This window comes from Triturus cristatus, chromosome 1_2 (assembly GCF_964204655.1).
Source record: "Triturus cristatus chromosome 1_2, aTriCri1.1, whole genome shotgun sequence".
Taxonomy (NCBI): domain Eukaryota; kingdom Metazoa; phylum Chordata; class Amphibia; order Caudata; family Salamandridae; genus Triturus; species Triturus cristatus.
Window position 1 is genome coordinate 1090651544 of NC_140580.1, and position 25054 is coordinate 1090676597.

The window sequence follows — 25054 nt, forward strand, 5'->3', positions numbered from 1 at the left end:
ATCTCTACAGCACTCTCCCAGTGGCGATTAATTTACAATATGTGAGTACCTGACAGGAATATCCTCGGCCTGTTGTTCAGTTCCCTCATTTTGAACTTACCTCATTCCTCTTCGACAGTCCTGCGCTTTTATTTACTTGTAACCCATGATTTAATACAGCGCTTGGGACTTCAGGAAGAGGTCTACATCAAATCTACCAAATTTATCATAGGGGCATAAAAACAACTATTTATAACCAATTACGACATGAAATATTACCTTTACATCACCTCAAAGTGTTGATCAAAAGTAAAAGTCAAATGTCTGCTAATAAGCAGGGAAATGAGCCTCCTAAACAACTTCTCTTTACAGAAGTTCTCAAACAATCCAACACCATGCCCATGAAAGGAGGTACCTCCCCTGCAACTAGCTCGCCCCAAGCTTCACCTCCTGCCATTGAACACATTCCAGCGGATACTCATAACGCATACTTCATGAAATTTCAGGGGTCAGCTGTCGATTGCTAGGTATGGATGCCACCATAATCTCTTTGGCTGCAGAGACCAAGTCAATTAGGGCAGACATTGCAGGTTTTCATACTAGAGTTGAAGGGCTTGACTCTCGAATAATGATGATGGAGAATCGCCTTGATTCATTACAAAGTAGAGACCAGCATCTCCTATTTCTTCGTAGTAAAATAGTTGATCTAGAAGACCGTAGTAGAAGAGACAACATCCGCTTCTTTGGGTTTCTGGAAAAGGTCGAAGGCCAAAATACCAGAGCATTTCTTTGTGACATTCTCCCAAAACTGACTAGCACTTCTTTTACTCCACCTTTAGAAATCCAGGGAGCTCACCGAATCGGTCCTCCACGCAAAGACCCTGCAGCTCATCCGAGATAGCTTATTGCATGTTTCCTCAGACATAAACAAACAAGACAATTAGTGGCTGCAGCTCGTTCTCAAGGCTCCTTTTTGTATGATGGTTACCTCATCCACATGGCAGGTGATTTCTCTAAGGAAACAAATGATCGGCGGAAAGCATTTCTTTCCATGCGACCTCAACTTTGACAACTAGATATCAAGAATGGACCATTTGAACCTGCACATTTCTGTATCACCAGAAACGGAGACTCTAAAGATTTTTATGACCCAGAAGATTTACAGAAATTCCTAGTCTGGATGAAACTATAAGACATAGAGGTACAGCATTCTCAACAAGATCAACTTCAATCCATCTCTCACTTCTCTCAACAGACTTGGAAAGACATATCCGTTCTCAAGAAGACAAACATTCAGCTCTGCAGTCTGTTTCTACTTTTACACAAGAAACCCCATAGAGACAAATACAGGTCCCCTCTTAAATCCACCTCAGATGCGGACTGAACATTTTGTTAATCAATCTGCTGTTACTACTTACAGCTGCAGTTAATAAAAGGCCACACACTAGTTTCTGGTCCATTCTCATTAGTATAAGTAATGTGATCAACTTGCATACTGTCGCATGAAATGATGTTCAAGTCCTATTTAGTATGCAATAGTAGATTATATTATTCTATTTTGTATTTATACAATTCTGTATATATATAATATTTTCTCCCCTTATGATCTTCACCTGCTACTCTTCATGTGTTATGCTATATTATATTCCTCTAAACTACAGTATACTCCCTTAATCTATATTATTGGATTTAATATTTATAATGTTTGTTAAAAGAAGGTCTCAGACAAGTTTAGAGTCCTTTTCATCCACATAAGTACTTTGAACAAATTACATGATACCACAGGAAACTGATGTTCAAGTCTTTTTCAGTCTGATATAGTAGACTTTATTATTCTATATTACATTTATACTGTTTTATCTCCTTGAGACTTTTTCATCTGTTACACTTAATATAGCATGTTTCACCTATAATGACTTATATTCCTCATTTTTAATACGCTTCCTTTATGCATACTTATTTATGTACGTAATATATAATACTTAAGTTTAGTCCATTAAAATATTATCTATTTTTCCTTAATGTGACATACCTAAGGTATCTAATATCTTTTATTCTTATTCTTAATCACCTATATGTTATCTTATTTTGTACTTCTAAATTTGACTTAATCTGTTATCAGAGGCTTCATTCTTAATTCACTTTCACTATTATATGTTTTTGTTTTTTCTCGTTATCAATATACACCACCAATATTACCATCTGGGACACATCTATTTCATTTTATACTTGCCCTAATAATTACTTCGTTCTTCTGAGGGGGTCCTCTCCGTGGCAGTGCTCCAGTGAGCCCAGACCTGCGGTCAAAGATTTAGGACTTCTAGTATGGCTCCGTAAAAACTTTCTCCTTTCATTTTCAATTTATTTAATATCCTCTCCTCCCCCTCCTCCTTTTCTTTATTCTTTCCTTTTTACATACTTATTCAATTGTTTACACTATACTGTTCACCCAACTTATTATTATTTTTTTCTTTTCTTCATTCTTGATTGCGCGTGCATAGCCGAACTTTGATGTCTTTGTGGTAAATCAGGGTCCTTCCTTTCCGTTTCTTCCTTCCTCCTTGTCTTCTTTCCAATCTTCTATACCCTTAACCCCGGACAGAACACTGTGTACTGTTTTTTTTCTTTCTTCCATTGACATTTCTTCAACATGACGAACACCCATCCTCTATGCACAGTTACATGGAATGTCCATGGTCTCATCCATTACATTAAAAGGAAAAAAGTGCTTTCTTATCTCTAATCTAAACACAGTGACGTGGCCTTACTACAAGAAACTCATTTAGATACGCTAGAATCTGATAAACTATACACAGAATGGGTGGGATGGTCATTCATAGTAGTTTTCACAAGGGTGAACCCACAGACGCTGGCCCTATTCGCAAATGTAGAGATGCAATCCTCATTCGCAAATCCCTCTCCAAAACATGGTTGGATTCTGATGGTCGTTACGCGTTTGCCAAATTACGCATAGGAAATGCTTACATTTGTGTAGGATCAATCTACGCTCCGACAGGAACCCAAAATTTTTTTTTTTTCCAGTTGAACCGTTTATTAACAGAGATAGATGCCTCACAGTACCTCATTGGTGGGGATTGGAATCTGGCACGAGATCCAATTTTAGACAAAACGGATCCATTAGGTAAGGGAAATGCTGCAGATAGAGCTCTATTGGATAACGTAATACTGGACAACCGATTAGTTGACCACTGGCATTTTAGCCATCCAACAGACACGGAATACACCTTTTTCTCTCCCACGCATGGCACATTTTCTCGCCTGGACTATTTTTTGACATCGCAGAAAGTGGTTCAATTGGTCACGGAATCTCGCATTTTGGAAACAGCTCTATCTGACCACTTTTCTGTCCTCTTATCTCTGGAACTAGGACATTCTAGGCCAGGGCATAAGCCCTGGCGCATGAACATTCAATGGCACAGGACTCCCAAGGGTTAATCCCAGCTACAATCACATCTTCAAGACTATCTTTCCACTAACCAGGGTTCTGTGACCTCTGGAAGCACTATTTGGGCTGCAGCTAAAGCCACTATCAGAGGCCAGTTAATGCGTGATGCAACACTTGTTAATAAACAGAATGCAGCACGGCAAACAGAACTAGAACGTGACATACAATCTTACTCTCGCCTATACACACTAACCCCAATCTTGCAGAATCGTAAATCACTAGCCCAGGCACGTATGGCATTAAATAGCCTTTTTACATCCAAAGCCGAGTACGCTTTGCAGAGAATGAAGGGGTGACATTATGAGCAGGAAGAAAAGACAGGGAGATTATTGGCTGCACAATTGCGCCAAAGAGAGGCAGCTAAGGCCATTCCAGCTAGCTAAGGTGATATGCTTAATAGACCTCAAGATAGTGTCAATTCATTTGCCTCTTTTTACCAAAATATTTACACTCCAGGTACTCAGATATATTTGGATATGATGTCTACTTTTCTTACAAAGATGGACCTTCCCCATCTCTCTGATGATGGTAGAGCTCTCCTTGAAGGTGAAATTAGTAAAGCTGAGATCTCACGAGCAATTGCTAACCTACCTTACCACAAAGCTCCTGGAGAAGATGGATTCCCTGCTGAATTCTATCGATGGGCAGGACACAATATTATTGATACATTACATGCCGCATTCCAAGAAGCAGATACTGTATCCTCATTGGGGCCTCTTTCGAACAAAACACTCATAGCTGTGCAACGCAAGCCTGGTAAGGGTCCCTTGCTATGTAGTAGTTATCATCCCATCACATCACTAAATTGTGATATTAAAATATTGGCCAGCAGCCTAGCGTCCTGTCCTCGTAAAGTCTTACCTTACCTGATACACCACACTCAAGTTGGCTTTGTCCCAGGAATTTCCTCTCGGAATCACCTTTGTATGTTAGCCCATGCACTGTAGTCTACTAAACGCCTTCCAGAAGCTCTTTCACTTGACGCAGAAAAAGCGTTTGATCGCATTGAATGGGACTACCTTTTTACAGTAATGGAATGATTTGGATTAGGTGATCAATTTATAACCAAGGTACGCTTATTATATGCAAATCCATCTGCTCAAGTAAAATGTTGTGGTTTTTTATCTGACACATTCCTGATTCGGAGAGGAACACGTCAAGGATGTCCCTTATCCCCCCTTCTTTTCCTTTTAGCTATGGAACCCCTAGCTGCCACCATCCGCCAATCAGCTGAAATTACAGGTATATGCCTTCCAATAGGAAATTCTAATATTTACTTATATGCAGATGATATCCTACTCACCCTTACAAACCTTCCCCGTTCTATCCCGTCTCTCCATCAAATTATCAATGACTTCTCTTCCTTTTCAGGTTATAAAATTAATTGGGACAAGAGTGAGGCATTACCCATCTCTGATGGAACTACAAAAGCAGCTATATACGGTTTTCCTTTTCATTGGCAATCTTCACGCCTTAACTACCCAGGAGTTCTAGTTAATAAGGGTTTGGAAGACATGCTTATTGACAATTTAGGGGCATATTATCAAAACAGGCGATAAAAGTATCGCCGCTTTAGCGGCAGAAAACTGCCGCTAAAATGGCGATAATGGGCTTGATAATATGCTCTATGGAATTCCAATTGAAGCTCAGGTTAGATGTCCTTCCCATCTAACATGGGCTTCAATTGGAATTCCATAGAGCATATTATCAAGCCCATTATCGCCATTTTAGCGGCATTGTTTTGCCGTTAAAGCAGTGATAATTTTATCGCCTGTCTTGATAATATGCCCCTCAAATCCTCTGATCTCTCAAATGCAACAAGACTTTGAGAAGTGGAAGGCTTTAGGACTTTCTCTTTGGGGTAGAGTCCAAGCTATTAAGATGGTCACTCTTCCGAGTTTCATATACATCTTGGGCGTGCTTCCCCTCCAGATCCCTTTATCCATGCTTCGATCAATAGACTCTAAGATAAAAACCTTCATGTGGGGTTTAGTTAAGCCTCATCTTGCCGTGGCGAAAGTGAAAGCTCACCAACTGTATGGAGGAATGGGTCTCCCATCGATTGAACATTATGTCCTAGCATTATACATATCTCAAATATCTTATTTATTACCAGGGATCAAAGATGCTCCACAAGGGGTTCATATAGAACGTCATCTTCTATCCACAGATCCAGGTCTTTCTCTTCTATACGGAAGTGGAACTACTCGCCTTGACCCCAAAAACCCGATTTTATCAGCTATGCATAAATCTCGGCAAAGGGCACATCATTCATTAGATTCAAGCCCGCGTATCCACAAAAAGGTTCCCCTATGGAATAAGTCAGCCATACGTATTAATGGTCGAAATCTATCTTGGCCTTTGTGGAAAACAGCAGGCAGTCAATCTCCAGATCAACTTCTTCATAATGGTGATTTTAAATCATTTTCACAACTGAGAGAGGAATTTAATCTTCCCACACACCAATCTTTGAAATACACCCAAATCCAACAGTGTCTGAAGAAACACTTGGGATCACCCCCTTGGACGCTCCAAAACTCACCAATATTATCATATTTAATTACATGGGGGAAACATAACGGAGTGACTTCCGGTCTTTATAAATCTTTCACATTACACCTTTTTTCACAACCCCTATCTCACAATCTTCACCTTAAATGGCAATCCTGTTTATCAAACTCTTATACAGATAATGAGTGGGTACAGCTATTGGAGAATCTGCATAAAGGAACCCGTGAAGAAAGGCTTAAGTTTTGTTTATGTAAAATCCTTCATGATTGGCATTGATCACCAGTCAAATAAAGCTGGTCTACTTTCACATACTAATTGTTGGAGATGCTCCAATTCTGGTTGTGACACAACTCATATTATCTGTGAATGCCCAAATATCCAACCTTTTTGGAATTATGTTGGCAAGATTTTGCACTCTACAATGCCCCTATATCTTCCATTCACACCTGCCAATATTCTTTTACATGATTTATGAAACTCCCCTAAACTCTCTAAACCTCAACACCGTCTTTTCCACACTGCATTGGCTACAGCTGAAATATGTATATTACATCATGGGAAATCATCCTCTCCACCCTCACAGGAAGAATGTCTAGTAGCCATGATACAAACGGCTTCACATGAGCGAGCGATCTATAACCTTCAGGATCAAACTGACATATTTCTTCAGACCTGGTCACCCTTACTTGAAACGAAAGCTGATGATATTAATAATTCTTCTCACTACACCCAATTAAGGAAACTAATTCATTGTCCTTGCATCTTTTGTCTATTATGTCTTTCCTTTTATTTTTCCTATGTCTTTTCCACTTTTCTCATATTATTTTCATTACTACCTTTCCTCTCCTCCTATATTCCTTTCTCACTTCCACGTATCCTGGCTCCTCCCCCTCGCACTATTCTTTTATATTTTGTTCTTTTCTGCTTCTCTATTATCTATACTACTTTTCTATTTCCCCTATACATACTTTGTCATCAACCCTATGATAACACATTCCTTTCCGAATAATATGATGATCTCATGTACAATTACTGGCTCATATTTATATTTATTGAATTGATGACACATGTTATATTAGTTTCTTATTTATGTAATTTACATATATATTAATTCTTATCCTCTTTACACTCTTCCTTACTCCCCCTCCCCTGACTTCTTTCTTCTTTTCCATGCTTTTAACTATTTATCTATTTAATTATTTATTCACAATATGTCTATTTATACCTTTCATATTTATATGTTTTTCTTCATTCACAAATGTCATGTATTTATCTCCTTTTTTATCCTTACAGAATTACCCATTCATTTATTAACAATTTATTAATGCCTTTTATCGATCTTCTCTTGATGTATTTTCATTGCAAACTCAATAAAAAATGTCAACACAAAAAAAGACCAACTGTGGGCTTCCCAAGAACCAACAGGGGCATACAGCCAACTCTTTGCTTATCATTGCCTGACTTTATTGTGCTAGCTTTTTATTTGATGGCTTTTCTTATCCCTACTTTCCTTCTTTGTGTTTGTTCCTCTCCTGGAGCATAACCTCCTTACTATCATTCTGATTGACTGGCTGTTATCCTTTCACTGCTGACTTTTAGGGAAAACTTTTTTTCCTTTTTGGTTAAGCACTCCATGATAGTGGATGTGTATTCCAGAAGTCTTGCTTATGTGCTTCCTCTCCACGTTTCAATTTGCTCTGTCTCTCTTGCCTGTGTGGTTCCCCCATGCTGTGTGTTATGCTTTTCCTAGCTTGCTTTTCTGCTCAACCTCCCATTTCCCTCCTCCCCCACCCACCCTACTTTAATGCCCCCCAACTCGCTCCTGGGATTGGCTCCTCCACTGCCCAAAAATTCCTGTGATCTTTTTAAAAAATAAATAAATATATATATATATTTTTTTGTAATTTTTTTTGGGGGGGGGATGGACAGGCATCAAATTGCTGCCAGTCCCTCTTCTTTAAATAAATTGATGTTGTGCTACTTTGTTTCATTGTTTATCTCGCCTTAGAGAGCTCACATACTCTATTGCTTGTGAGAGATATCGTATACAACAAGGGGCTTGGACCCAGCCCATTGCTTACCATCCATTAGCTTCATTTGCTGGCTTCCCACTGGCCACCGTTTGCCAGCTTCACTTCCTCTCTTTTTGTGTGGAGCATGGACCAAGTACTGATTGCTTCATCTTGATTAGTGCCCTTCCGCTGTTCATATTATGATTGAGGTACTATTTTCATTTTTCTTTTTCCTTTGTGTTGTGTTGCTTCTTCTGTCCACCCACGTTACCCAGGTTGCTTCTTCCCTCCTACCCACCTTGTCCATGTTGCTTCTTCCCTCCCACCCGCCATTGTTTGTGTTGCTTGCTTTAAGTCCCTCACTCCCTTGTTGTCTGCGTTGCTTGCTTTAAACCCCTGCTGCCAACCCAATGTAAATGTTACTTGCTTGAAACTCCTCCCACCCCAGTTGTCCATGTTACTTGCTTGCTTTAAACCCCTCCTGTCCCCCTGTTCTCCATGCTGATTTCTTTAATCCCCACCTGCCTCTGTTGTCTGTGTTTCTTGCTTTAAAAACCTTACCTGTGTTGCATGCTTTAAACGCCTCTTCCCCCCGGTGTCCATGTTGCTTTTAGCCCTGTCACTCCCTCCGTTTGTTTATGTTGCTTTTAACCCCATTCCCCATTGGCAGTGTTGTATTTAATCCCTACCACCTACCCTTGCCAGCCAGCATTAACCACATCATAGTGCTTTTATTTACCATCTAGTTGCCTGCCACCCTCCCTCCTGTTGTCTGTGCTGCTCACCCCGCATAAGAAAAAAAAAGCACAATGACGCAGGACGGCCTACCACCTCATATCGCTTTTTTTTCTGCCATGCTGCACAGCAGTCACGCTGCTTTAGAACATGGCTAAAAGACATTGACATAGACCATAGCTCTTGCATAGGCGATACCTATTGGCTTTGCCAGTGCTTGTTTTTATTTACAAATCCATTCCAGATCAGTAAATAAAGGAATGCCACCTACAATACTTTGAAGGCATATGCACACATGGTAATGCATGCACGCGCCTATGAAATGACGCAGCTGTGGTAGCACAGGTGCGCTTACTAAAGTTTAACATCGTCTCTCTGCTGGCCGGAGCAAACCCTGCTGCCTCGGCTGAATGAACTTCTTCCAACCAGCACCCGAAATAAGGCAACAATATTAACAATAAGAAAAGTACCTTTAAAGTACCCACAGAGTAACCATTGTTATTGCTCTTTACAAGCTAATGACAAATTAGGTTATTAGCCAATGACTTGTTTTCTGAATCACATATTCCACTGAAAATTGAAAGGCTATGTCAGCCACTCACAAATTTGCCAGCAGATTATTGCATCGGAATATGAGTAACCAAGCTATTATTATGTGATAAAATTATGTAATCTTGCACCTAGGATTCTGAAGCTAGTGGTTGTGGGCCATTATTGAAGAGAGTCGAAGACCCCCCCATCAAGACTCTATGTGGATAAAACATAGTGACTGCTTAAATGTGCAGCATATAGTTACAATTTATTTTCATTTTAGAGAGCTAAAAGTATGTAATGGAGAGATGATGGAATGGAAAGCAGCCCTCAGCATCACCCACACCTCAAGGAAGCCAAAAAGTATGCCATAACCATCCGCATCGAGTCTAGCACAAATCACACAAAAGAACTCTTCAGCATTGTTAGACAATTCTCATGCCCATTTGCCACCGAGACCTCGATCTGCCCTTTCCAAGCCCTCTGCGACTTCCTGGCAGCCCATGCCCACAACAAGATAGCAGACATATACAGCAACTTTGACCTGCAGTCAATGAACCTCAACTATCTCCTGAAACACACCAACTACTTCCACAGTCACCTCACCGAATGGACCCCACTCACCATGCCCATCACCGCAGCGATCTTGACCTCCATTCACTCTGGAGCACAGACAGATCCCTACCCCCACTACATATTCAACCTGGGTCAGAAGGAAATCAGCAGCACACTCACCACCATCCTCTACATTTCCATCACCACTGCCACTTACCTCAATGTCTGGAAACACACAGAGGTGAAACCCCTCCATGAAGAAGACCTCTGCCGACCCCAGCGAACTCAAGAGCTACCGCCCTATCTCGTTGTTTTCCTTCCCAGCCAAAGTCCTGGTGAAAGCCATCAAACACCAACTCACTGATAACCTGGAAGAAAACAACCTACTCGATGCCTCCCAGTCAGGCCTCTGCTCCAAACACAGCATCGAGACAGCCTTGATAGCAGCAACCGTCAATATCAGATCCATCCTCGACCGTGGTCAGCAGTCCTGATTGACCCCTTAGTGTCTTTCGACACCATATACCACTATAACCTCATCGGCAGACGCCAGCACATTGGCATCAGATGAAAAGTTGATCTCCTCCTTCATCACATGACGCACACAGAAAATCTGCCTACCACCATTCACATCTGAACCCAAGAGCATCTTCTGTGGAGTTCCCCCAAAGATCATCCCTCAGCCCCATCCTCTTCAATGCCTACATGACCCCATTGGCCAACATTGTCTGCGCCCACCGAATCATCAGCATCTCAAACACGGACGACACCCAACTCATTCCCTCCGTCATGGAAGACACCACCACCATAGTAACTATCAGAATGCCATGACCAACTTCGCCAACTGGATGAGATCCATCTGTTGGAAACTAAACACAGACAAGACAGAAGCTCTCATCTTTGGAAAGAACACCTCTCAATGGGACGACACATGGGCCCATGGCACTTGGATCCTTACCTACTCCCACCAACTATGCCCGCAACCTCTGCATCATCCTGGACAGTGATCTCTCCATGAAGCGCTAGGTCAACGTAGTTGCCTCCTCCTGCTTTTACACCCTCCGTAAGCTGCACAAGATCTTCATCTGGATCCCAGTCCTCCCAGGTGACCAGCAGACTAGACTCCGGAAATGCACTCTACGTCTACACTACCCAACTTCTCAAAAGACTACCATACAGAATACTGCAGCCAGACTCATCCTTGACCTACCCAAATGGACTACCATCACCCTCACCTAAGAAACCTCCACTGGCTCCCCGTCCCAAAGAGATGCCAGTTCAAGCTGCTGACCTTCGCCTACAAGGCCCACCACAACGCCGGACCCTCCTACATCAACCACCACCGGACCTTCCACCAACCGATGCCAACTCCAATACTCATCCCTTGCCCTCGCACACGTCCCCTGCATCCAGGGGAGTCGCAATGGAAGTCGTTCTTTCTTCTACCTCGCCGTCAAGTCCTGGAACGACCAACCACTCCACTTGCGAACCTCTTCTTCACTCGCAGACTTCAGGAAGGGACACAACACCTGGCTCTTCAACAGAGGCTCGCCGTACCCTATCGCCTGGATACACCCCGGGGAGATAAGGCGGCCTATACAATTACTGATTGATAATCAAACATGCATATTTTATTTATATAGCTCAGAAAAATGGTTAACTTCCCTTTAAAACATTCCTGAAATGAAACTCTTATCCCAAGAGATTGTGTACTATTAAAAGGATACCCAAGCAACAGTATTCTTTCGTTTCCCAAAATGGTTGCACCATGCTTAGCAATCTAATCCATTGGCCCGTACCACCAGTTTTGGAGTCATTGAAACACAGTTTCTAGTGGGGACTGTGTGATCCAAACATTTCAGGTGACTGTTGACAGAGGGTGCAGAAAGAATTTGCTCCTAAATGTTGTTGAAGTGCCTCACACCAGCATTTTGCAGGATACATTGAGTTGGCTTTTATCAATCACATCACTCTTGCATTCTGACTCTTTCCCCATTGTCCTCTGGGGTGGACTCTTTATTTGTAACTCTAGTCATAAAGATCATAGTCACCATCCTTTTAATCCTGCTAGCTTTGGTAAGGAGGCTCAGAAGGTCATTTCCCATCTTCTGCTGTGCTGATCTGGGTCTTCAGGCTGCACACCTCCTTTGCCATCATTACAGGTGAGCTTTTCTATTTTACTAATCGTAAGAATCCTCTTCCAACAGCACAAATGTAGGGCTTCCATATGGACTCCCTGAATCTTTGTGATTTTTAGGCCTTGCTTTCCAGAAGGTGCAAGCTGTCTTGTTTTAAAAAACGTAATGTGGGTTTACCAAGAGCTTACAGGGCTAAAAGCCCGCCAATTGCCTTCCCCTGATTGGCTTTATTGTCACTCGTGTTTGCTTGCTTTTTATTTGATGACTTCCCTTGTCCCACCATGTTCATTTTGTGTCTTTCCCTCCCCTGGAGCATAGCCGCTTTACGATCTCTTTCATCGACTGGCTTCTATCCTTCCACTGCTCACTTTTAGATATTTGTTTTCTTTTTGGTTAAGCGCTCCATGAGTCCCCCCTGTACATTCAGTGATTCTCTCTCTGGCCCCCATGCTTCTGTCTCACTGCTCTGTGTTGTACTCTCTGTTGTGTGCTTCTCCCCTCGCCCCAGTGTTTTTCTCTCCCTCACCCATGTGTTTTTCTCTCCCTCATGTGTTTTCCCCGTCCTCTGTGTTGCTCCCTTCCTAGTATGCTTCTTTACCTCTCATCCTCTCACCACTTGCCTTTATTTTTACCTTAGCACCCCACTAACTCCCCTGACTGTCTCCTTATTCGTCCTCCCCAACTCACACATTGCTTTTAATTTAGAATTTTCTGAAGTGGGACATGCAGCGAATTGCTGCCGGCACTTCCGATTCAGAAAAAGCTATAATACCTTTTGTGCTTCTTTGTTTAATTGTTTATTTTTTACCAATCCATCTTGGATTGGTAAACTTCAAAGAATGATAATGGCAAAATGGGGTTATTAATTCACACAGGATTAACGGCGCCTGCTATATAACGTACTGTAACCAAACACATTCAATTATTGAGGTGCGACAGGTGAGGGAAAAAACCCTAAAACCCTCCAAATGGGACCGGAAAGTCCGAAGTAAGTAAGGTCAGCTCCTGTGCACGCGCTTCCGTGTAGTTTGAAAGTTCATCAAATGTAGAAAAAACAAAAGCAAGTATTGTCTCTTGGTGTATTTTCTTAATCTTTATTCCAAAGAACACCACAAAGTCCAGCCAACATGTGTTTCGTCGTTAGGGTGTTAACCCTCGACTTCTTCAGGGCTGTACAGTTTCAAAAAGAAATTCAATGCCTAGTCACCAGTTATAATTCCGACCTGGCTGGTCATTCCAATTCTAGTATCCTGCATCCAATTAATTCCGATTTGTCAATCTTAACAAGTATTCCCTTTAATATCCAAAATTTGTATCGGTGTTATCAATCATATGCTGGTGGTGTGAAAATTAAATCCAAGAGGCCGATGTGAGCCATGAGAATCTGCAGCGAGTACGCTATCCTTCTCACCAAGGGGGATGTAAGCCATGAGATCTGAAGCGAGTACGCGGAGCTCTTTACCACTGCCGGCAACACGTTCTCTTAGCTACGTGAAGAGGCATCTCAAGGGTAAGATATGAAAAATTAGAACTGAGGGTGAAACTACAATAGTGTATGCTTCTTCCAAATGAATGTGTAACGTTTGAGTGGGAATTTGTTAAAATTTGCAATCCAGTAAAAAAAAAAAAACAAGAGAGGATGCAATTATTTAGACTGTTATACTTATTTAAATATAAGAAAGTGGCTAAATTACACAAAATCTAAATATTTATGGTGTACTACATGAGTTATTACAATTATTTTCTGGATTTTAGAAAATGTTCAGAACAGTGCTACCATCGACTTTTGCAACTGTTCTGCCATTCTTTCTCTTCTCTTTATTGCTTACCATAACTATAGTTGATCTTTGTCTCTTTGCAGTTTCTTCTTCTTCTTTTTCTTTCTTCTTAATCTTCTCGATCCCCTTGCTTCCTCTACTTTCATTTGTTCATATTTGATAACAATTAGGGATAGTAATTTCTAGAAATATTATGTATTATAGTTGAGTCATGTTATATTACACTAATAAGAGGTGTAAAGAAATAGATTTTTTTTTTAATGATCAAATGTGATACAATACGGAACGGTAAAAGTGGAATTTGTAGACTACCAGCTTTGATAATGTGTTCAATATTTTTTTTTTCAATATCTTATGTATATATGACATTTGTTTTCCATATATCGCTAACAGCCTTGACAAAGAGGGTTTCTTTGAAACATGTGTTGGCTGGTTGATGTTTTGTATCAACTATCAAGAAGTGTTAATAAAGAAGAAGCTAACAATAATATTGGATTATGGCATATCTATGAACTATGTACTAATTGAGAATATTGAACCAAGATTCAGCTAAAGAATTAAATCAATCAATCAATCAATCATTTGTAGAGCGCACTACATACGCGCGAGGGTCTCAAGGCGCTGGGAGGGGGGGCCGCTACTGGTCGAACAGCCAGGTCTTGAATAGCCTCCTGAAGGTCAGCAGGTTTTGGGTCTGTCGTAGGCTCAGTGGGAGGGTGTTCCAGGTCGTGGCGGTGAGGTGGGAAAAGGATCTTTCGCCAGTGGTTGTTCTACGGATTCGAAGGACGGTGGCGAGTGCGAGGTCGGCGGAGCGGAGCTGGCAGCTGGGGATGTAGAAGGAGAGTCGTCCATTGAGGTAGGCTGGGCCGGTCTTGTGGAGTGCCTTGTGTGCGTGGATGAGGAGCTTGAAGGATATCCTCTTGTTGACGGGGAGCCAGTGCAGGTTTCTCAGGTGGCAGGTGATGTGGCTGTGGTGTGGTACGTCGAGGATCAGGCATGTAGAGGCGTTTTGGATGCGTTGCAGACGTTTGATGAGCTTGGTCGGAGCTCACGCGTAGAGGGCGTTTCCGTAGTCGAGTCTGCTGCTGACAAGGTCCTGGGTGACTGTTCTTCTTGTGTCTGTCGGGATCCACCTGTAGATCTTGTGGCGCATGCGAAGGGTGTTGAAGCCGTAGGAGGAGACAGCGTTGATTTGCATGATCATGGAGAGCGTTGAGTCGAGGATGATTCCCAGGTTGCGTGCGTGGTCGGTGGGTGTCGGGGGTACCCCCAGTGCCGTCGGCCACCAGGAGTCGTCCCAGGCCGAAGGGTTGAAGCCGAGGATGAGGACCTCCGTCTTGTCCGTGTTCAGCTTCAGTCGGCTGGTCCTCATCCAGTCCGCGACGGCCTTCATGCCTTCGTGAAGGTTGGATTTGGCGGTGATGGGGTCCTTGGTGAGGGAGAGGATCAGTTGAGTGTCGTCGGGGTAGGAGATTATGTTGAGGTCGTGCTGTCGGGTGACGTGTGCGAGCGGGGCCATGTAGATGTTGAACAGTATTGGGCTGAGGGAAGATCCCTGGGGTACGCCGCAGATGATCTCGGAGGCTTTGGATCGGAATGGGGGGAGGCGGACGCTCTGGGTTCTGCCAGAGAGGAAGGAGGTGGTCAATTCCAGAGCCTTGTCTCGGATCCCTACGGCATGGAGGCGTGCGCGTAGTGTGCGGTGGCAGACGGTGTCGAATGTGGCGGAGAGGTCCAGGAGGATGAGGGCCGCGGTCTCACTGTTGTCCAGCAGGGTCCTGATGTTGTTGGTGGCGGCGATGACGGCAGTCTCGGTGCTGTGGTTGCTGCGGAACCCTGACTGGGAAGGGTCCAGGATTCTGTTTTCTTCAAGGTATCGGGTTAGCTGTCTGTTGACGATCTTCTCGATGACTTTGGCCGGGAACGGAAGTAGAGAGATGGGCCGGAAGTTCTTGAGGTCTCTAGGGTCCGCCTTGGGTTTTTTGAGTAGGGCGTTGATCACGGCGTGTTTCCAGCTCTCTGGGAAGGTCGCGGTCTCCAGGGAGAGGTTGATGACATTGCGCAGATGGGGTGCGATGGAGCTGCTGGCTTTGTTGAAGATGTGGTGCGGGAGTGGGTCTGCGGGGGAGCCGGAGGGGATTGTGCTCATGGTCTTGATGGTGTCATCGAGGCTCACGTTGGCCCAGGCTAGCAGGGGGTCGTGGTCGATGGTGTGCGGAGATTCTGTTGTGTTGATGTCTGTTGAGGCTGTCTGGGTATTGAAGCTGTCGTGGATGTCTGCTATCTTGCGGTGGAAAAAAGTGGCGAGGGAGTCGCACAGGGCTTGCGACGGCGGGATGTCGTTGGTGTTGGAGCTGGAGTTGGAAAGTTCCTTCACAATGGTGAAGAGCTCCTTGATATTGTGTGCATTGTTGTCGAGGTGGTCTTTGAAGGAGGTCCTCTTGGCAGTCCTGATGAGGTGATGGTGGTTGCGGATGGCGTCCTGGTGGGCTGCGTGGCTGTCCGGTGTCCGCTCACTGTGCCATTTCTTCTTCAGTTTCCGGAAGGCTCGCTTGGAGGCTAGGAGTTCTGGGGTGAACCAGCTGGCCCTCTTGCTGGTGTCACTGCGGGAGGGTTTCTTCAGCAGGGCGAGGGTGTTGGCGCAGTCGTTGATCCAGCGTCTGAGGCTGTGGGCAGCGTCGTCGGTGTTGGAGGGTTTGGTGGGTGGGCTGAGAGCGAGGTTTGCGTGTAGTTGGTCTTCGGTGATTTTTCTCCAGCAGCGGCGAGGGATCTGTTGGGTGCGGTGGGTTTCTGGAAGGTGAAGTGGATGCAGCGGTGGTCGGTCCAGTGGAGTTCGGTGGTGTGGCTGAAGGAGACGTGGGAGCTTGAGAAGATGGGGTTGAGCGTGTAGCCGGCGGAGTGGGTCGGCATTGTGACAAGTTGCTTCAGTTCGAGGTTGGCGAGGTTATCGATCAGGGTGGTGGAGTTGCTGTCGTTGTTGTTCTCAAGGTGAAAGTTCAGGTCTCCGAGGAGGACGTAGCAGGTGGAGGTCACGGCGTGCGTGCTGATGAAGTCGGCAATGGTGTCGCTGAACTGGGGTCAGGGTCCGGGGGGGTCTGAGGGTGGAGTTGGGGTTTGTGTAGATCTGGAAATGCATGTGTTTGGCGGTGCTGAGAGTGTCGTCGGTGCTGGTCGAGACCCTGATGCAGAAGGCAAGCGGGCACAGAATTACGGGGCAACGAAGGGAACAGTGGATAAAAACGGGCACAAAATTACGAGGCAACGAAGGGAACTGAGGCAAAAAACGGGCACAAAATTACAGGGCAACGAAGGGAACAGAGGCAAAAAACGGGTGGAGAAACATGGGGACAGCGAGGGGAACAGAAGGAAAAGAGGGCACAGACCAAATACAGGCACTGGGGGAAGACAGACAACAGCAGTCACAGACACCAAAAACAATAAAGGCAATGCAGTACGATACAGATGGTGATACAAACCTAGCAGCGGCTGCTGGGGCAAGGACACACAGGCGGTGCTGTGCGGAGGGGGAGCGACCTACCTGGCAAGGAAATTCGGACCTCTTATTAAACGTATTTAACCTGTGAATGTACCAGTTGGGACTGGTGCTGGAGGATCAGGCATCAGGCTTTGTATCCCTATATCCCAAATCAGTAAACATTAGCTTTAATATATATTGGTTTTACACCTTGATATATTTTATATCCCTTGCACTTTAATATATTTCACTTATATGTACATAGATATGTATATATATCCGTTTCACATATATCTCTTGCACTGTAATATATATCCCTTACACCTTCATATATATCCTTTACATCTTAATATATATATAGCTTACACCTATATATATATATTATTTACATCTTATGTACATATCGTTTTCACCTGATATTCATACCCTCTTACACACCAATATACTTAACCGGGCACTTGGAAGCCTTAATATCATGACGGGAGTGTTTTTCTCAAGTCAATAACTATTTTCTGTAAAGTAACATGGGGTCTCATGTCAAACACAATTCACTTTATTTTCTAAATAAATAAATGATAAAATACAGTTTTGCTTTTACATCTTTTCAGTGGAGTTAGACATACATCCTACAGTACTTGGCATGCACGTGGGTTCATGGCTGCTGCTGCCATTCGTTGGCTCAGTTTCACATTATCGGACATTCTTCCTTAGAATTTGCTCCTGAAGTCTCTTACCCGCCAAGGCTTGGCTTGGTTGACTGCTCGTCTCTCAATCAGTGTTGCTCACAATCTGAGAACAAGTTTGCCTATTAAGAATCTTTCTTTTCTTGGTGCCTGCATGCCACTAAAAGCTCTGCATTAATCATTCAGGTAAGTGAAACAAGTTATGACGCTATCATTTCACCCTGGGTGGGCTAAATTGCAACATTCACATGCAGCAGTGGAGTCGGAAGGCCACTTTTGAAGCACGGATGGCTGGAGCACAGACTCCATCTTAGGATAGGGGGCTGATGCTTTGTAAACATTCTGGGACTATGACCTCCACAGGGAGTAAGTTGTAGTTTAGGAACACACCATCTACGATACTGTCTCGCAGGTTGAGAAAGGCTTGAAGAAAGGCAGTGTCAAGATATTAAAATGATTGTGGTTATATTGCATTCACCCGCATTGCTGCAGATTCATATTTTGTATGAGTGCAAGTGTACAAACTATCACCTCACTGTTCGCCCAATTTACAAAAACTGGTATCGATTAAATGGCAATCACAATTTATGTCTATGGACCCGATTATAAATATGGGGCTAATTTTATTGCAGGTGAAAACACTGGATTGCGTACGAAATGGGATTCCTTGTCAGGAGGTGTGTGCTTATGGGCTAATTGCACGTGCTATTTTCCCATGCACGTACCCTGTGTTATTTGCTAACAAGTTTTCAGCATGTAAAACTTATCAAGAGTCTTTTTGGCCCATCCGAGAGAATATTCAAGTGTGTTCGAATCAAAACTGCACACCCTCTTATGTTTCCTAGGGTTCCCAAGACAAAATTTCACACTATCTTCCAGCAAGATTCTCGCCCCATTTGACCTTCAATCAACTTGTTGGCATATAGCTCAGGACACATTATTCGGGCATGAGCAAAATACTGCCTAATTTAGAATTCCCATTTTGGGCGCAAACAGAATTTTGCATGCAAAATAGAATTAGCACAATAGTTGTAATGAGGGCTACAATCTGCCCATGAGTTGCACATTTATTTTCTCATAACACTTTAGTACTCAAACTGGTGTAACTTAACGACTGTCAGAAGAAACAGGTTTAAGTATCATTTATGACTAAAACATACCAGCATCGTTTTTTCATAATGCTGTTTCCTTATTTTACCATGCCATTAAATAGACATGTTATGGTTGGGAAATTAACAGTTATTTAACTTTGGAATTAATTATTTTTGCCAGTTGAAAATTCTCGAGTTCTATTTTTTTTTTTACAATAATATCCTCCGCATGGTAAAAATGGGGTATTGGTGCAATTTTCCTAAATGTCTGCAGCAAGTACACCTGAATCCTCCAGGTGTAACTGACATGTGCTAAAACTGAGAAGGTTTAAAAAAAGCATTAGTTCGGTTGGGCTTAAGAGGAAAGTCACCACATTTGCGTGGGATTTCCTCCAGCACTAAACTGCACAGGCCCTGGGCGTCCACAGATGTGTCTTTGGCTACAAAGTGTATAAGTTAGACATAACATGTTGTATTATTATTCAGAGACTTATCTCTTGATTTAGAGATTAACTGTAGGACTTTAGTTGCACCAGCGTGGGAGGCTAGCTACCACCAGACAATCACTATATCTGGAGGGTGATGCTATTTGCAATGGGAAGAGTCACCAATGGGCAGAAACCTCTGGTGGAAAATCCACCAATGCCTGCCGATGTTGGCAGAATGGTCTGCTCCAAATGCTGCATCTTGGTTAGGGTTTTGGATCCTGGTTACATTAGGAAGGCTAGTCACGTCTCCGGTGCAAACTCCTGTGTGTGCCCAAATCGAGACTAACTGTAGACTAAAGAGCAAACTGTGCAAATTGGATGTGGTTCCCCATTCCTGAAACATCAAACAGAAATCTGTAAACCACAGTGCACTCGGAGGTATCATACATTAATGGGTGTGCAATTTACACCCTATTTTTGCAGCCTAATCATGATGTGGGCCTCAGCCTTTTGTAAACCAGCAATAAATACTCGTGCATATGTGACACTTTTTTCCAGACATATGTACAAGCACTTATGCCTGGAAAAATCTTTTGGAAGTCGCGTTCTTTGTTGCATTGATTTTATATTCATAACTACATTGAGAATGTAATGTTGAAACATGCGTATGATTGTATGGCAAATAAAAGTTAAACTCCATTAAAAAAAGCACAGTTTTGTAAATGAGGGACTGGCTGCCTTTTTTAAATGAACTTGGAGTTCTTGCTCCTAACACAGAACCAAGCACACTGACATTTTAAATATTACCAGCCAAGTTTCTGCTTTTAACGCTTCTATTTGGGGCTTCTCTCTTGCTCGGTTTCCCGGAATTTGAGCCTCGTGCTGACGCCAACAGGGCTGTATGTTGCTTAGCAACACTGGCATTATCTTGTTCTTTCACACTGACGCTCTCCCATTTCTCACTGCCCACAACAGCCAGACATGTCTTAAAGTTACAGAGAGCCATTTTGATAAATTCGCACAATGTGGAAATAACCCAGGGGAGGAGGAAAGTGGCTCATCTTCTGTAAAGGGCCTGATTAATAAAAGCCAAACAAGAAAAGTTAGAAATCTACTTGCATAGGTTTACTCCGGTGGAGAATTACCAATGTATTTGAGATTCACAAATGCTCCCAGGAGTAAACGTACGACACTCGTAGATTTAAAGGAGTACACCTATTTTGCAAAAATGTACTGGTGCGGATTTTCCAGTTGCAAAACCAATAAGTGAATAATGCGAAAATGTGGATTTGGTCATGCAACTTTTTTTCTTAGCACAGGGAAATTGTTTTTTCTGTGAATAACCACTGTTCCCTACACCATACACCTATTGAGGGTGTTCCCTTTGATTTCCTAAACTGTAAAGCCACGTATGCCTGCCTTTTAAAGGCAACTCTTTGCATATATTGTCAGGTGGGTGGATGCCCTCTGCATTTTGCATGGCTATTTCCAGTAATATCCCCATTTCCTGTCACTAAACCTACAACAACGACTGTGGCAAATGCACCACCCTGATGAAAGAGTGTCCACCTTTCAATGGGCTATAAATGATTGCAAAAAATCTAAAATCCTGATTTACCCAATCAAGATGTGGAAACATATTTGGTAACCCATGCTAAGTAGGTGCACAAAAAAGATTATTTAAAATATTTTTATGTTAATGTAAATAATTGTATATATGTATTATAAATGTTGAATATTTAAAAAATCCTACAACACTTTTAACTAGATGGTAAAATAAATATTAAATAAAATAAAATATTACATGAAATTAAAATTCTTTTTGTAAAGATTTATGCAACAAAAACACAGAGCAAAATATTTATATGTGGTAATTTTGTATTACAAGTTACTATAAGTTATGTATAGAATTAATTTAAATTACTATAAAAAAGTTATCAAATTAAATTCACATTAAATTGCAAATTGAAAAGTATTAAAATATTCACAATAAACTATATATAATTATTTATATTGTATCTTTTTAATAAATGTCTACAATTTTTTGACCATTTAAATAAGTTAACTTAATACAACATTATTTCTATTCTTGTAAGGTTTTATTTTAAGTCACTACCTCCATCATTTTCAATGGGAGACTGTTGCAATACCTGTGAGTGGCTATGTGTGGTGCAGGACCTACTCCAGGTCTGAGATGGAGTACACTTACTACTGATTTTGGGACTTTTTGGCTGTAGTAACTTTAGAAGTGTAGTTTGTAAATAGGAAGGGGCTAACTATTTTGTGGTTGGGTGGGTAGGTGCATGCCCCTTCCCTAAACCCCTCCCCACCTCTCCCTTAACCACCCTTTAATGCTTCCTAAATATCTCCAATTTAGTTGTAAATATTCCCTATTGTCCATCCACTCCCCAATTCCACCCACATTTACTACTAAAATGTAGGTGTACATGTGTGGAGACCTTCCGCAGCTAGGGCAGAGATCTCTGTTCATGAAAGACAGAACAGGGAGAGGTGTAGCCCTCAGCATGTAAGTTTGTGAATAGCATTTTGTAGCATGTGACTAATGCTACTGCAGTGGGAGAAAGCTTACCATGTTTTCTAACTTGCTTTATGGAAACAACAGACAATTGCACATGTAAATATGCAGCAAGATGCAATTTTGTTTACAATTCCGCATTCTGGAAATGCTAATGCAGCTTTCCAGATGTGCTCCTCTAAAGGTTTGTCAATTGGAATGACGTGTTAAATTATCTTCAAGTGGATGTGTAATCTCCACAAGTACTTTTATGCAATTTTTGTGAGCCAAGCTCCATGCACCTCAATTTCCCACTGCAATGGATTACAGCACAAGACTAATGTCATGGGGAAGCCAGGTAGAAAGTAAACTAACATGAACTTTTGGGGTGAGAATAGTGTGCTTCATGGACCTTACACGCTAAGGATGGAATCTACATCTCTCTTTGGGAAACAAGGCTGCTGATCTAGATAGTAAGTAGGTAGTATCGGCCAACCACAGTTGATATGAATAAATGCTTATCTCTTATTTGGGTGTGATAAATCTCAAACCCGATGCTGCACTGCAGTATTCTGCATCGCAAATAAAGAATGACAGTGGGATATGATATGGATCCTGAACAGCCCTTCACTGCCTTTTGGATAGGTTTGTGCTACAGAAATACACATGCATCCATCCATACATACATATGAAAGTACTTTGTACAAACCTTTAATGTATGTATAAGAAATTATTGTGTACACCCAATGTCAACTGTGGTCTTCTCACAGACGTCCTCTTCTATCTCTGCGAGTTTCAGACCTGGTTGTTCTCATTCCGGTTTCACCAAGTTCACTATGTCACCTGTACAAGTGAAGCCATACCCTTTCCTTGCTCTGCCCTCCAGCGGTGATATGTGGAAGCTCCTTGTCTTGCATATATTGGGTTGATAGTCAAAAACATTGTCACTGATTGCCTGTGAATGATCTCACAATTGCTGTTTGTGATGGGTCATGATAGTTCTATTACCTCGCCAATGCTAAGCCTATGGGTCCCCAGTGATGAGTCTGCTCTTCTGCCCTTCCTGGTTTAGAGAATGATGAGTAAGGCCTGACCTTACTGGTGCAGTGCATTGAAAGGCGCACATATGTGATTTCCCTTCACAGGAAACTGATACACTTATCACTGTTTCCCACAGAAGAAGCACATTCTTATCTGTGCACAAGCCTGCATATTTTGCATACACAGAAATGGTTTTGGTCATTCATTTGTAGTTTAACTAACGAACATCCCAAGCGCCAATAGAAAGATTCCTATTTGGTACCTACAAGTAGCCTTATGAAGATTAATCTTAATATACGCAGATTGTGACATTCAAATGTTTAAGATATCAGAATAAATTACTAGAGTGTACTACATTGAATTGTAGGCATTACAAAGCAGAAAGAGAGGCATGAAAATGTCTTACATCGTGTGCGGAAGCTAGGGTGTTTCACTCGGCCAACAGGACATCTGTTGTTTTTGCTAACAGCCATATTTAGAAGAAGTCCAGTTTTCAAAGAAGCCATTTTAAAGACGACAATTTTCATGTATCTTTCTCCTTTTTTCTTCGGAAAAATCCATAGAACTCAGTGCTTTTCGATTTGGAGTTTCAATACCCCAATAACGCTTTTCACCATCACAATGTTGATAATTTACAACAAACAATGGTCACAGGATGCTTGCAGATGTCTTACTAAAAGAACAGGGGCCTTAAGACCATAGAGTAAGGCATGCGTCGCAATTTTTGATAATTGACAAACAACAAATTTGCTGTTTTGTTCACGGAATGCTGGTGCATTGATGGGAAACTGGACCATTGAGTTGACTGGAATCTTTTCATGGTGTTACGTTTTACAAGTCTTGCATTGAGATGTTTTAATTTCCTGTTTCTATGAGTTTGTGTCAATGATACATTTGAGAAAAATGGTATCGTCTTTGATATATGCGTGCTTAGGTGACTGCAGCTTCGATAAAGGTAGGAACATGGGGCACCCACTCGCAACGTTCATGTCTCCAACTGGCCGAAGGAATGATCCGGAATTGAGATCCGGTCGAAAAGCATCAATCACGTGTTCTCTGTTGTTTTGGTCCAGAAGCATAAAAGTGACCTGGAAAGAGAGGCAAACACAAAATAGGAAGACAGATCAGGTTAAAAGTAAAAATTATGAGAGGAAAGTAAAGCTCATATTTCTTTAAGGGTCATAGAGAACACTAGTCTGTGGTTTAAATAATGAATTTCATTTTTACAAACTGCATATGTCATTAGCAATAAAGATAGTCAAAACATATTCTTAAAGGATGAATAGGTCTGATTGAAGTGAACGACAATGGGGTTAAAGTGACAGTAGTGGAAACAGCTGTCATTTGGAAACCAGAAACTGCCTGTGAGCGTAAATAAATGTGAGTAAGCCTCTTTATTTTTGAAAATTACATAACTCAGAGAATGTTTCTATGACATGATATCATGGTCAAAAAAATTGCAATACAAAAATATTGTGGACAAAAAAAATCGAGATTGCATAGGTAAGTATATATATGTAAAAATACTTATTATAATGGCTTTAAAAAAGGAATTTCCTTTAAAAATATACCTATTTACATATATATCTAGATCTATCTATCTATCTATCTATCTATCTATCTATCTATCTATCTATCTATCTATCTATCTATATTGATAGATAAATATTAAATGTTAACACATTATAACTCTTTGTATTCAAGAGTAACTCTGCATGCAGGTGACAGTGATCTTGTGTTATTATGTTCCACACAAATTATTTGGTTCTGCAGAAAAAGGTTCAACAGGAGTAAGATTCTACGTTGTAGATATTAACTTTTGTAAGCAGCCTTACTATACAGAATCATGTCAGCATGAAAAGTTCTACATAACACAGAAGACTCTGTGGACATGGTACTAACCTAGGTACATGTGCTTATTTTGCTTGAGAAAATGGGCTATCTGTAGTTTTCATGCCAGTATGAAGGGTGCAGGTAGTAGGAGGTTTAGCACCTTCAGAACTTGGTTATTTTTTTAGCAAATAGTGTCTTTCTTTACACCTGTTGCACAGAGTGTACACCATTCTCTGCAGATACTTTTTAATACTTTGTGGTGTGTTTCTCATTAAAGTTTCAT

General features: G+C 42.0%; 1 protein-coding gene across 1 annotated transcript in view; it reads right to left on the reverse strand.

Moving 5' to 3' along the window:
- Positions 1 to 22594: 22594 nt before the first annotated feature.
- The window catches only part of TRAF1 (TNF receptor associated factor 1), a 152881-nt gene continuing 150421 nt past the window's right edge, over positions 22595 to 25054 (reverse strand). The window contains exon 11 of the mRNA XM_085613576.1: positions 22595 to 24026. Within this exon, the coding sequence (XP_085469702.1) occupies positions 23808 to 24026 (219 nt within the window). The 3' untranslated portion in view covers positions 22595 to 23807. The remainder of the gene's footprint in view (positions 24027 to 25054) is intronic.